Here is a 12,937-nt window from a genome sequence, read left to right as displayed (position 1 = left end):
CAGCCCCTGGTCCGGATGCACAGTCACCGCCAGTCACTGCATGTGACACTTCTCTGCTGCTACCCACTACCTGCTCAGAATTGCACGTCAGAGCACTTTCCATCCCTCCCTCAGTATCACTGAGAAGCAGCAATAACTTAGTTCCTTATCTGGGGCAGCCAGCAGGATGGCCACAGGGAAATCAAAGGCGGGGTGCGGGGTGGGGGTGGGGAGAGCAGCAGCAGGAGCAAACAACTTCCCGGTTTCTCTTTGCAGCTTGAGAAACTATCTAGGGGTTAGTGGGAGCTTTCAAGTTGCTTTATTTCGCTTAGTCCCCGAGACCTGTGACTGGTGGGACACAGCCACCAGGGGGATAAACAGTGGTTTCTCTTGCCCCAAAGGGTCAGGGGCCGGCTATTCAGAAGGAAGTTAAGTCTTTGATCTGGCCAGACGGCTCCCACAGCAACTCGTAGGTCAGGAGGCTGTTCCCTCCCCTCCCAGGAACTCAGTCAGTGGTAAGTCATCGACGTATTTAACCAGTTGTGTCCACTTGATACTTAGGGTGGTTTCACTTTTGCAAACATTTATTTATATCCTTCGAGAGAACTCAGACTTCTCTGCCTATCACAGGAAGCTGTTTACAGAGGGTGAGCAAACTTTTTAAACACATAGGAACTGTGACGGACACCAATTTTGTGAAACTAAACCCTGGTACTTAGTTCTCTTTAATTGTGTTTTTTCTTATATAGCTTCAAGTAGGCAAGTCTTGTTTCTACCAGGAGAATGAAGTTGTATGAAGAAGGGTAACGTTTACTTTTGTCTCCCTGTGGTAGCTGGTATACTACTAAACACCTAAGTGCTTAATGAAGGGATGAATTATAGCAGCTGTGCTCAGGATGCAGGGGCATGTTAAAGAAATGTTTATTTTAAATCTTCTAAGTTGAGACCTGCTCTGGCTAAAATAAACACCAGAAAAGGACGCGCGTGGCTGCAGGGGCTCTAGTCCTGTGTGCTGTTTCATCCAGGACCACATAGCTGTAGGAAGGGAAAATAACCTTTCATTTCTCCCCAGGGCAGCCTGAAGATGGCTAATTACACGTCAGCACCAGAGGATGACTATGATGTCTTCATAGAGGATGATCTGAGTGATGACGAAATAGAACCATGCACCCCATACGACCCCAAGATTCTCTCAGCCCAGCTGGTGCCTTACCTCTACACCACGGTGTTCATGGTTGGCCTCCTGGACAATATCTTGGTTGTGTTTATCCTGGTAAAATATAAAGGACTCAGGCAAGCAGAAAATATGTCTTTCCTCAATTTGGCACTTTCGAACTTGGGTTTCTTGCTCACTCTGCCATTCTGGGCTTACGCAGCCTCTCATGGGGAGGGCTTTGATGACCCTCTGTGTAAAATTCTCCTGTTGCTCTACTCCATAGGCCTGTACAGTGAGGCATTTTTCAATGTCCTTCTGACTGTGCAAAGGTACAAGGAGTTTTTCCATGTGAGAAGGCGTTTCTCGGCCTGCAGGACTGTGGCCGGCAGCATCTTCATAAGTGTTCTAGTGTGGGTCACAGCCACTCTGGTCACTTTGCCTGAACTTGTTTCTTACAAACCTCAGATGCAAAGCCAGAAATACAAGTGCTTCTTTACCGGACTTCACTTCTTACCAGCCGATGAGACATTCTGGAAGCATTTTCTGACCTTAAAGATGAACATTTTGGGATTTCTTTTGCCACTGTTTGCTTTTATATATTGCTACGTGCGAATGAGGAACACACTCCAGTTCAGGGAGAGGAACTATGGCCTTTTCAAGCTTGTTTTCACCATAATGGCAGTTTTCCTTCTGATGTGGGGACCCTACAATATTGTACTTTTCCTGTCTGCTTTCAATGAACACTTCTCCCTGCATGGCTGTGGGAGTAGTTACAACCTGAACAAAAGCGTTCAGATCACGAGAATCATCGCCGCCACCCACTGCTGCGTCAACCCTCTCCTCTACGTGTTTCTTGACAAGGCATTTAGGAAACACCTCTGCCACCTTTTCTACCTGTGTAGTGACACTGCACCTCTGCCCACTGAGGAACCTGCCCAAGGCGCCTCAGGGGAAGAATATCACCTTTCTAGCTAAATGGAAACTAGCTCCTGTCAAAGGCAGGATAAATAAACATCGATTTTTCACTCATCATCTTGTTCTGTCCAGTCGTTTTTTACACATCTGTATATAAAATAGGACACAGGGAGAAAAGGGGGCGGCGAACAAACATCCACCAAGCATTGAATCTGTCTCAGGCAACGTGCTAGGCTCTTGACAAACGCGAGCTCCTCCACATCTCACTGCTTGCTCATGATATGGGTGGAATTATTCTCCTTTCTCTGGGGAGGAAACAGGCTCAGAAATTTGTCTATGATCACACAGCTAGAGAGTGGCAAAGCTGGGACACAAACCCAGTGCCATTCACTCCAGAATCTATGCTGTGGCCAGCACACCAAACTTTCAAAATTCAGGCGAGAAAATACATACAGAAAATATGCACTTTTAAAACCAACTGAACCACATTCTGAAAGAGAAGCAACCTACTCCCACAGAAGCAATTTATCAGGCACCTTTCCTTTCATGTAACTGAAAGAGCTGGCTAGCTGGAGGCTCTGGATAAAAAGAGGAAAACAGACTTTCTCCGTGGAAAGTACTCTGGGTCTTCTTGGCTACTTGCCACACCCCCAATGAGCCCAGACAACCCCAACCGCTGAGCCTCCCAAGGTTTCTAATACTTCCTCCTATTTAACAATAGTAAATGTAAGATTGTGTCTAGAAACCTTTAATACAAGGCATGCTTTGTTCTTTTCAGTGTAACATACACCTTAGGCCTCACCACATGCAACTACAAAATGCCACAATACACGTTTGCCGGGTGCTATCTAGTGCCAGTTTTCTGTTACATATCCCAAGTAGAGGTGACAGCTTATATTTGGGATGACTACGGACAATAACCTCTCACCTCCAGTACAGAGGAGGGAGGAGGAAGAGGTGGCACCTGGGAGAAATCTCATAGTAAGCACAAGCTATACCAATCCCTGGATCTTCCATATCCACACAGGGTAGTATGGATGAATCATGTCCTACAAAATATTCATACATTGCAATCCAAGCCCCATTGTGACGGTATTTGGAGATGGGGACTTTGTGGGGTAACTTGGTTTAGATGAGGTGGAGCCCTCAGGAAGGGATTAATGCCTTTTAAGAAAAGACACTAGAGAACGTCTTCTTTCTGCACCATGGGAGGACACAGCAAGAAAGTGGCCATTGGCAAGCCAGGGAGAGAGCCAGCACCAGAATTCCACTGGCACCTCAATCTTGGACCTCCCAACCTTCAGTACTGTGAGAAATAAGTTTCTGTTGTTTAAGCCACCAAGTCTGTGGTATTTGTTGTGACAGCCTGAGCTAAGACAGGACTCATCCTCAATGACATTAAACAGCAAATAAAAACACCATGACAAGTTAAGAGCAAGACCTCAGAAGAAAGTACCCCAGCAGATATAAAAAGAGGAGAAGGAGAAGGCATTTGGGAATGCTCTTCACATGCTGATATGAGTAGGTCTGGACTCTCCATTCACCTCTACCACATATGGAACAGAAATCTCAGACAAAATGACATTGATTTTGGATGTTCATACACACAGTGCTGAATTCACACAACAAATCCTTTCAGAATTTTCAGAATGAAAACATGGGCGTATATAAATTCTGACAGTGACTCAGAGTGAAATCATTATTGAAAATCAAAAGTTTGTGAAGGATGATCCAGTTACAACAGCTCACACACATATGTAGTATATTTGGAACATTGATAATCCAGCAAGATCTTCTTCCCCTAGCAGAGGACAGTTGTTCTAAAGATAAAAATGATTCAGGTTTGCACCATTTACAATAGCCAAGACATGATAGCAGCCCAAGTGCCCATCAAGTGCAGATCACACACACCCAAAATGAAATATTATTCAGCCATAAAAAGGAAGGAATTTTAACATTTGCAGAAATGTGGATGGACCTACAGAATATTGTGCTGCATGAAATAAGTCAGACAGAGAAAGACAAATACTGCATGGCATCACTTATGTGGAATCTAGAAAATAACACAAATGAGTGTATATGAAAAACAGAAACAGTCACGGACATAGAAAATAAACTTGTGGTTACCAAAGGGGAGAGGGAAGTGCAGGGGACAAATTAGGGATATGGGATCAACAAACACAAACCACTACGTATAAAATAGATAAGTATCAAAGGTGTATTACATAGTATAGGGAACTATAGCCATTAACTTATAGTAACTTATAAAGGAGTATCATTTGCAAAAATACAGAATCACTATGCTATATACTTGAAACTACTAAAATACTGTGAATCAACTATCTTTCAATTAAAAAAAAAAACATGCTTTTGCACTTTTCTACAAACTATTGCTTTAGAAACTAAAAATCATTAAAAAGCCAAAGAGAAAATAGTTAGCATAGTTAAGAAAAATTGACAACGTTTCTGTTTTGCCTGTAAATTAAATTATTTTCTAATGCAAAAAGAATTGCCTATCAAGTCAAGATAATTCTGACTTGGGACATTTGAGAGAAAGGCTGAAATCTCACAAGAAATCTCTTGTTCATCTCAATTCTATGTATTTGTGGGTATAAACGGAACAAGTTGCAAAATGGTAAACAACTGATACAGTGAATGAGAAAGCAATAAAATTTGAGGTTGAAAAAAAAACACAGGATGCCAGTTAATTTTGAAGTTTGGTTAAGCAACAAATACCCTTTTTTCTCCCCAAATGTTCTGGGGCCACATCAGCCCGTCATCCTCCTTCCTAAGAGCTGCTCATCCTTTGCTGGTCTCAGGCTCCCCCACCAAGCTGGAATTTCAGTAAGACTTTGTCGTTGTTGTTTACCAACTGCCTTCACAGACATATCTGCACCACAGAAGAGTCAAAGAAAACTGAGAATCATCAGCTTCAGTTTACAAGTGTGGAAACTGAGAATTAAATCACACAGCTCTCAGGGGTCAGAATCTGGGCTTGACATTTTCTGATATCAAATCTTATGCTCCTTCCTCTCCTCCACCCAGTACTTCCTGGTTAGTCTCTAGAGCTTGGTTTATAGAGTGAGTTCCTGTATATAACTGCACCAGATTTTTTACAATATACCAAGTGATTGGGGGAAGGCGGGTCTGAGGATTGCCGGTCCTGTCAACCACCCATTTACGGACGCTGAGAAAAGCAGAGTTCTCCAAACCACCATTTCTGGCACATCTAACAGAAGAAAATCTTTGATCTAAATTTCAGACTCCAAATCCTTTGATCTTTCCCTGGGATGTGGCCTTTAGCTATGACTAGGGCCATTAGTCACATCCCTAGAGCCCCCTGCCGTGCCTGCTTGGAGAGAGGGTAGGAAGGGGTGTCTCTCTCTTCCAGTGGGACCCAACACAGGCCACCTAGCCTCCCTGACCTTCAGATAACTGGGAATAAGACTCCTCCCCAGGCAGGGTTGATGGCCAGGATGAGGGCTTAGTGAGCAACACGGTGACTGGCCCACTGGATGCTGCCACACAGCACTTTTCCTCACAACCTCCACAGACGCTGCCTGAACCTTGATGGTGTTTGAATTTCAGTTCTCATGGGCCTCCTCCTCCCCATATAAGCCTCCTGCAACTGCCAGGTAAATGACTATGTTTAACAAAAGGATCTGGGGACATGTGGCTCATCCCCACTTCTTTGTCTGAAGAGTAGTAGGGAGGATCAGACCATCTGGCTTGTATCGCCTATGACAATATGTATTTTCCTCTGCCCTCAACCACATGGTCAGCTCAACAGTTTTGCTGTGAGTCTGTGGACAGCCCTCCCCACCAAGCCCTCGCCCACACGCTACTTCAGGCGTCTGTCTTTGCAGCGCACCTGCCGCACACTTCCTGGGGGTGCACCCAGCTTGCTCACCATGGCTCAGGACCTTCCTCAGCTGCCCCGTGCAAACAGGCCGGCCCTCCTCTGCAAGCACACAACCCAAGTCCCCAAGTACACACCAGCTCTGTCTGACGATGATCTGCACACATACTCACTGTTTCCACTCTGTCTCTGAAAGACTCCAAGGCAGAGGTCAGGTTCATCTCCAAATGGACTAGAGGAGATGGGATGCAGTGACAGATGAGGAGGTGACCAAGAAAAAGACTCCAGCCAACACAGGTGCTGTTATTCCCACAGAGAGAAGTGACACTTATGCCCATGAAGGAAGGTAAGGAGGGGTTGACTACCAATGGGTAATGGGAACACTTCCTTAAAAAGAGGCTAAAGACATTACAGGGAAAATCTGAAAAATATGACTATGAACAACATATCAGATGCTATAGATTTATCATTTCAAGAGTAACAATAAAATTGGGATTATGTGGGACACTGTCCTTACTCTTAGAGAATGCATGCTCAAGAATTTAGGAATGATATGGCTGATTCATATTGATGTATGGCAGAAATCCACACAATATTGTAAAGCAATTATCCTCCAGTTAAAAATAATTTGTTTTAAAAAAATGCAAAAAAAAAAACCAACTTAGGAATGAAATGTCACAGTGGTCACAACACACATTCAAATGATTTAATGTCTCACACACACACACACACACACACATCAGGTCATATAAAGGAAACGAGGAAGAAAACACATCAAAATGTTAACACCTGTCAGCTCCACATGGTGGGTATGTAGATGTCCACTGAGCCCTCTTTGACTCTCACTGCACAAAGGGAAATGTTCCTAAGATCAAGCTGAAGAGGAAAACTGATTTTTTTTTAATTTTCTGGCCACGATGGGTCTTCGTTGCTGTCTGTGTGCTTTCTCTGGTTGCAGGGAGCACGGGCTGCTCTCCAGTTGTGGTGCATGGGCTTCTCACTGCAGTGGCTTCTCACCTGTGCTCAGCAGTGGCAGCTCCCTGGCTCTGGGCACAGGCTTAGTAGTTGAGGAACACAGACTCAGTTGCTCTGCAGCTTGTGGAACGTTCCTGGACCCGAGATGGATCTCATGAGTCCTGCACCAGCAGGTAGAGTCTTTACCACTGAGCCACGAGGTAAGCCCAGAAAACTAACTTTGATATTGTCTGGATAATATAGTGGCCAGAGGACAAAAGAACAAGCTGAGCTCGAAGGGCCTCAGAAGGCAGAAACAGAAAGCATCAGACCCTTATCGCCCTTCCACCCATGTCACAACTGTTGCAATTTTTGCGCTATCCTGGGCAGCATAGCTTGTCCCTTTCCTAACCCCATATTAGGAAGGGTATTTGTCCTGTTCTTCTCCCCCGTAAAAGGAAAGCATACATATGGTACCTAATTAGTAAATGATAGCAAGATTTCTATCCCATTCCCTTCCTTGTTCCCCGGCTAGAAAAGACAGGCAGATGACCCGTGTTAGTTGTCATTTCTTCCCTGAGCCTGCCCGCTGCGTCTATTAGACACACTCTATTTAATGAGTGCACTCTAATAAATTGTATTCTCCTCTCATTCTGCCTTTCTAGAAATTCTTTTCCAACCTGCACACAGACCACCACAGGTAAAAACAAAGAAAAAAGTATGATACCCTTCCCCAGGACAAATTTTAAAAGTCTCCTTTCTGGTCCCTCATGACTGGGGTGAGACTCAATCTGTTCGACAGTCAGAGAGAACAAGGCCCAGCCCCTCATTTCACCCACAAATAAAGCCGAGGCAAGAACAGTTAAGGGACTTACCTGAGGTCACACAGCAGCAGAGCTGGGCCTGGGCTCTAGATGTCCTGCTCACAGGCCACTTCTTTCCCACTCAGGACTGACTTGTAATTATTTCTGGAAACAACGCGGCGCTAAACTAGTCCAAATACGCTAAGGCTAACAGCTAACTCCCTGAGTGAGAATTATGCAGCCTCAGTCTGTTTCCCGACTTAAGAATACATGACGCTCCTCCTGACAGGAAGCTCCCGGCACCACACGGTAGGGGCTTTTCCCTCAAACTAAACCCACAAAACAAGGAAAGCAGCCAGAGGGAAAACCTTCGAGCCCTTGACATAATCTTAAAGGCCGTCAGAGAACTTTTGAGGCCTCTCGAGAATCTTCTAACCCTCGCGATAACCTTCCGGCCCTCTGCCGCGCAGTCCTTCCGTTGCCGCGCAGCCCTCCACGGAAGGACTGCGCAAGCGCAGGCGCAGACACTGGCAGCCACGTGGACTCTTGCGCGGTAGCGATAGTCCCAAAAGCACTGACCAAGCGCTGCAGCACCGCGCTGCAGGTATCGGTGTGGTGGATAATTCGCTGCCCAGAGCAGCTCTAGGCCCTTTCAACACGTGGTGCAGTGGAAACAAGAGTCGTCGTTGTTGTGCTTCTAGAGCACCTCCAGACACTTGTCCTGCTCGGCAGAGGTAAAGCCTAACTTGTAAGAGTAGATGGAAAGAGCCAGGGATGTTCCTACCACAGGACAAAGGGCGGCATCCAAAGGAACTGGCAAACTACAAGCCTTGGAACAAACCCAGCCTACCACCTGCTGTTTTGTTTGGCAGGGCACCTGTGCAAAGAATGGCTTTTACCTTTTTTTTTAATAGTTAGGAAAAAGTCAAAAGAATATTTCATGGCATGTGTAAGTCATATGAAATAAAGATTTCAGTGTCCATTAACAAAGTTTTATTGGCATTGTAAATACGTGTTGCTAGTGGGCTTTTTTGCACTGTAATGGCTGAGTCCAGTGGTTGTGCGATGGTTTCTGGAACTCTCGTGGCTTCCTGCTGCCCCTTGGTGCCTTGCAAATCACAGTCAGGTGGTTATGATTCAGCAGCACTTCAAGTAGCAGACTGTGACGATGCGATACGACAATGGCATGTACATGTACAGGCACAATACGATATGACATGTACATGCAATCTTCAGCCTAGACTGACGGGGTGATAGGAGTGTCTTTTGTTATTCATAATAAACTTTATACCTGAGTTTCAGTCAGATCTGAGTGTATGCTGGTGAAGTAACTTTTGCTGCTTTCCTATGTAAGTTCAGCGTGGGAGCTGGTTCCCAGCACCAACTTGTAATTAGAGGATTGGATCTTTCAGCTCTACTTCCCAACCTCCAAGGATGGCAGAGTGGCTGAATAATCACCAGAGGTAAATGGCTTAATCAATTGTGTGTATGTTACAAAACTTCCATACAAACCCTATACTACAGGGTTCAGGGAGCTTCTTGGTTAGTGAACACATTCATGTGCTGGAAGAGAGGCACACCCCAACTCCACAGGGACAGAAAATCCTATGCTCTAGGCCCTTCCAGTCCTTAGCCTATGTACCTCTTTATCTGGCTATTCTGTATCTTTTATATGCTCCTTTAACATAAATAGGTAACAATAAGTAAAGTGTTCCCCTGAATTCTATGAGTCATTATAGCAAATTATCAAACGTAAGGAGGAAGTTGTGGGAATCCTTGGTTTATAGCCAAGTTGGTCAAATGTATATGTAACCTGGGAACCCACTACTTGTGATTGGCATCTGAAGGAAGAGGGCAGTCTGGTGGGCCTGGGCCTTTAACCTGTGGTGAACTCTAAGTGGTTAGTGTCAGACTTGAAATGACTTACAGGAAACCCACAGTTGGTGCCCACAGAGAATTAGATAATTGTTTGGTGTAAGAAACCCACATATTTAGTATCCAAAATGGTTTGAGTAGACACATGCATACAGAACAGACTTGTGGTTGCCAATGGCAAGGGTGTGGTGGCAGGGATGAATTGCGAGTTTGGGATTAGCAGATATAAACTGTTATCTATAGAATGGATAAACAACAAGGCCCTACTGTATAGCACAAGGAACTATATTCAAACTCCTTTGATAAACCATAATGGAAAAATTTTGTAAAATAATGTACATATATATATAACTGAATCACTTTGCTGTACAATAGAAATTGACACATCATAAATCAACTATATTTCAATATAAAAAAGTGTTGTCAGTAGACAAAACAGTTTCTCTTTACATACACAATGTAAATTTTAAAAAAATGTTTTCAGTAGACAGTTTCTTTTTATTACCAGTTCACATCCAGCATGTCAAAAATAAACAAAAAGTGAACTTCAAATGTCACTATGAATTGTGGATTATTTTGTTATCAAATTAGATGACAAAGCACTGTATTTATTACACAGTGAAACTGTCATTGTGCTAAAAGAATACAACATGTGTTGATATCTCCAGTCTAAGCATTCATTGCACTATTCCAAACTCAGAGGGAAAAAAAAATGATTAGGAAATTTAGAAATTTTAAAGTGAAATATCTCATCACAACAGAATTTCTTCAAGGGAATTCCCTGGCAATTCAGTGGTTAGAACTTGGCTCCTTCACTGCTATGGGCCGAGAATCAATTCCTGGTCAAGGAATTAAGCTCCAACAAGCTGTACAGTCCAGCCAAAACCAAAAAAAGAAAAAAAAATTTTTTTGTTCAGAACAAAAAATGAAATAAGGCTACAAGCAAAGTAAGTTTCTAAATAGCTCACTTGTTAACCAAGCAAGAAAAGCCTTTTAACTGTGTTGAATTAAAGAAATCGTTTGATTACAACTGCAAACAAATGTGTCCAGAGAAAATTAACTTATTTAAGACTGGTAGGGCTTCCCGGGTAGCTCAGTGGTAAAGAATCCGCCTGCCAGTGTAGAGGACACAGATTCAATCCCTCATCTGGGAAGCTCCCACATGCCACAGAGTAACTAAACCTGTGCACCACAAGTACTGAGCCTGTACTCTAGAGCCAGGGAACTGCAACTTCTGAAGTTCTCATGCCCTAGAGCCTGTGATCTACAACGGATGAGGCCACCACAATGAGAAGCCCAACACTGCAACTAGTGAAAAGCCCATGCAGCAACTAAGACTCAGCACAGCCAAAAATAAATAAATATTAAAAAAAAAAAAAGACTGTTAATGTTTCATTGACAATTCTTGCTTACAGAGTTGAAGACATTGGGACCAATATCAATGGTCAAAACACAAGGCAGATGGTTCTGAATGGCTTTCCTTGGCTTTTGATGAGTAAACAGATGTTACAGACGCTGCATTGTCTTTCTGAGGAATTAGTGGTGTTTGAAGTGAGTAAATAATTAGCCTCCGTGAATAGTCTGCATGGTTAACTATAGACAAGAATATTTTCCAAAAAACTGAGGAAACACTAATTCAGTACAATCTGAAGTGGAATGTGCTAAAATGTATTACAATTGATGGTCGTTAATATCTATGTCAGGCAGAAAAAAGCTTAGAGTGGGAACCATGCAGAATGCAAGGCCATGAGCTTTCCTAGAAGATTTTAAGGAACTTGGGGGTTTCAGAAAGTAAAACCAGGGACACCAAATAGAGTTCACACTCAATTCAGGGTTAGAGTGAAAGGATATGAGACCAAAGACCCCTCCCCCATACACACACAGTGATGCTATGACCTCCTGACTTGTTTTGGGGTGATGAAATAATGGAAATTATATGGCCTCTCCCAGGAGGAAGCTTTAAGAGTTATTGTGTCATGCCTCCAACTCTTTTATTTTCCCCTGTTTAAAAGCCAACATTCCCTAGGTGGGAGCTGATGGTTCAGCCTGGGTCTCAGAATAAAGAGATGAACAACAGAGTCTCTGATGACTCACGACAGGCATGAATGTGACCCATGACCCATGAATGTGGCTTTGTTATGTAAGGCACTGGGATGTTGATATAACTTAGCATGAGCTAATGGATACAGGGGCTTCCCTGATAGCTCAGTTGGTAAAGAATCTGCCTGCAATGCAGGAGATCTCAGTTCGATTCCTGGGTTGGGAAGATCCCCTGGAGAAGGGAAAAGCTGCCCACTCCAGTATTCTGGCCTGGAGAATTCCATGGACTATAGTCCATGGAGTCACAAGAGTCAGACGTGACTGAGCATCAATGGATACAGTGATGTTAGACTTTGAAACTTTATTTCAGCCAGAAAAGGGGATTTCATGGGCCTTTCATTCCACTTAAGTTATCTACTGATGCCCATGAGCCCTGGAGTCCATGCTCCACAAGAGAAGCCACTGCAGCAAGAAGCCGGTCACAACAACTAGAGAAAAGTCCTTCCAGAAACAAAGACCCAGTACAACGGACAGAATAATAAGAATAAATTTTAAAGATAAATTTTTAAAAATCTTAAAGGCAGAGAAAGGAAGGAGGAGGAGCAGTAAGGAAGATCAGGAAACAGGGCTTCAAGGAACACGTGGTCCACAGGATCGGAGATGTAAGGGGCTCGGGGGAAGAGATGGGAACCCTACTAAGCTTCTGTCTTATTTCGGAATTCTTATTCACTTCAAGGGAGTGAATAGGTTAGAATCAAATTACAGTGAGGTGAAGAGAGAATGACCCAACCACCCACCCGACTTGCTGAAGGAAATGAAGGCAGCCCCCTCTGACCACACTTGAAAAAGCTTGGCTGAGAAAAGTAGGAATAAACCGATGACTAGAGGTTAACTGGAGAATGAGGACCAATAAAGCCAAGGGATAAATGCACAGTTATGCACAGTTAGTTTCCCCTTGTACCTCAGTGTACCTGGGGATTGGTTCCAAGACAAACCCAAGGATGCTCAAGTCCCTTATGTAAAATGATGTAGTATTTGCATACAACCTACGCATATCCCCCTGTACATGTTATCTTTTTTTTTTCCTCCTATACATTTTAACCAGTCCATTCTAAAGGAGATCAGCCCTGGGATTTCTTTGGAAGGAATGATGCTAAAGCTGAAACTCCAGTACTTTGACCACCTCATGCGAAGAGTTGACTCATTGGAAAAGACTCTGATGCTGGAAGGGATTGGGGGCAGGAGGAGAAGGGGACAACAGAGGATGAGATGGCTGGATGGCATCACTGACTCAATGGACGTGAGTCTGAGTGAACTCCGGGAGTTGATGATGGACAGGGAGGCCTGGCATGCTGC

The 12,937-nt window shown here is 43.9% G+C and overlaps 1 protein-coding gene and 1 long non-coding RNA gene across 10 annotated transcripts in view; one reads left to right on the top strand and one right to left on the bottom strand.

Moving 5' to 3' along the window:
* Positions 1-8,180, bottom strand: part of LOC147348612 (uncharacterized) — a 197,340-nt gene extending 189,160 nt beyond the window's left edge. For 3 of the 4 annotated variants that reach the window (XR_015151776.1, XR_015151773.1, XR_015151772.1), the window contains exon 1: positions 7,739-8,180. This is a non-coding gene — a long non-coding RNA (uncharacterized LOC147348612). The remainder of the gene's footprint in view (positions 1-7,738) is intronic. The other variant, XR_015151774.1, reaches the window with a different exon arrangement.
* On the top strand, positions 90-2,164 carry CCRL2 (C-C motif chemokine receptor like 2). 6 transcript variants are annotated; one of them, XM_086368396.1, is made up of 3 exons: positions 521-626; positions 729-782; positions 1,057-2,164. In XM_086368396.1, the coding sequence occupies exons 2-3, from the start codon at positions 763-765 to the stop codon at positions 2,108-2,110; spliced, it is 1,074 nt and encodes a 357-aa protein (XP_086224522.1). In that variant the 5' UTR covers positions 521-626; positions 729-762; the 3' UTR covers positions 2,111-2,164. The 6 variants fall into 6 exon arrangements, with proteins under 6 accessions (XP_086224523.1, XP_086224524.1, XP_086224527.1 ...); XM_086368400.1 differs by having other exon boundaries at positions 541-626; positions 1,052-2,164; XM_086368397.1 differs by lacking the exons at positions 521-626; positions 729-782 and adding an exon at positions 90-494 and having other exon boundaries at positions 1,052-2,164.
* Positions 8,181-12,937: the final 4,757 nt, after the last annotated feature.

Source organism: Bos grunniens, chromosome 22 (assembly GCF_055505025.1).
Source record: "Bos grunniens cultivar Pamir isolate PY7600 chromosome 22, Bosgru_T2T1.0, whole genome shotgun sequence".
Classification (NCBI taxonomy): domain Eukaryota; kingdom Metazoa; phylum Chordata; class Mammalia; order Artiodactyla; family Bovidae; genus Bos; species Bos grunniens.
This window is presented reverse-complemented; position numbering and strand designations above follow the sequence as displayed.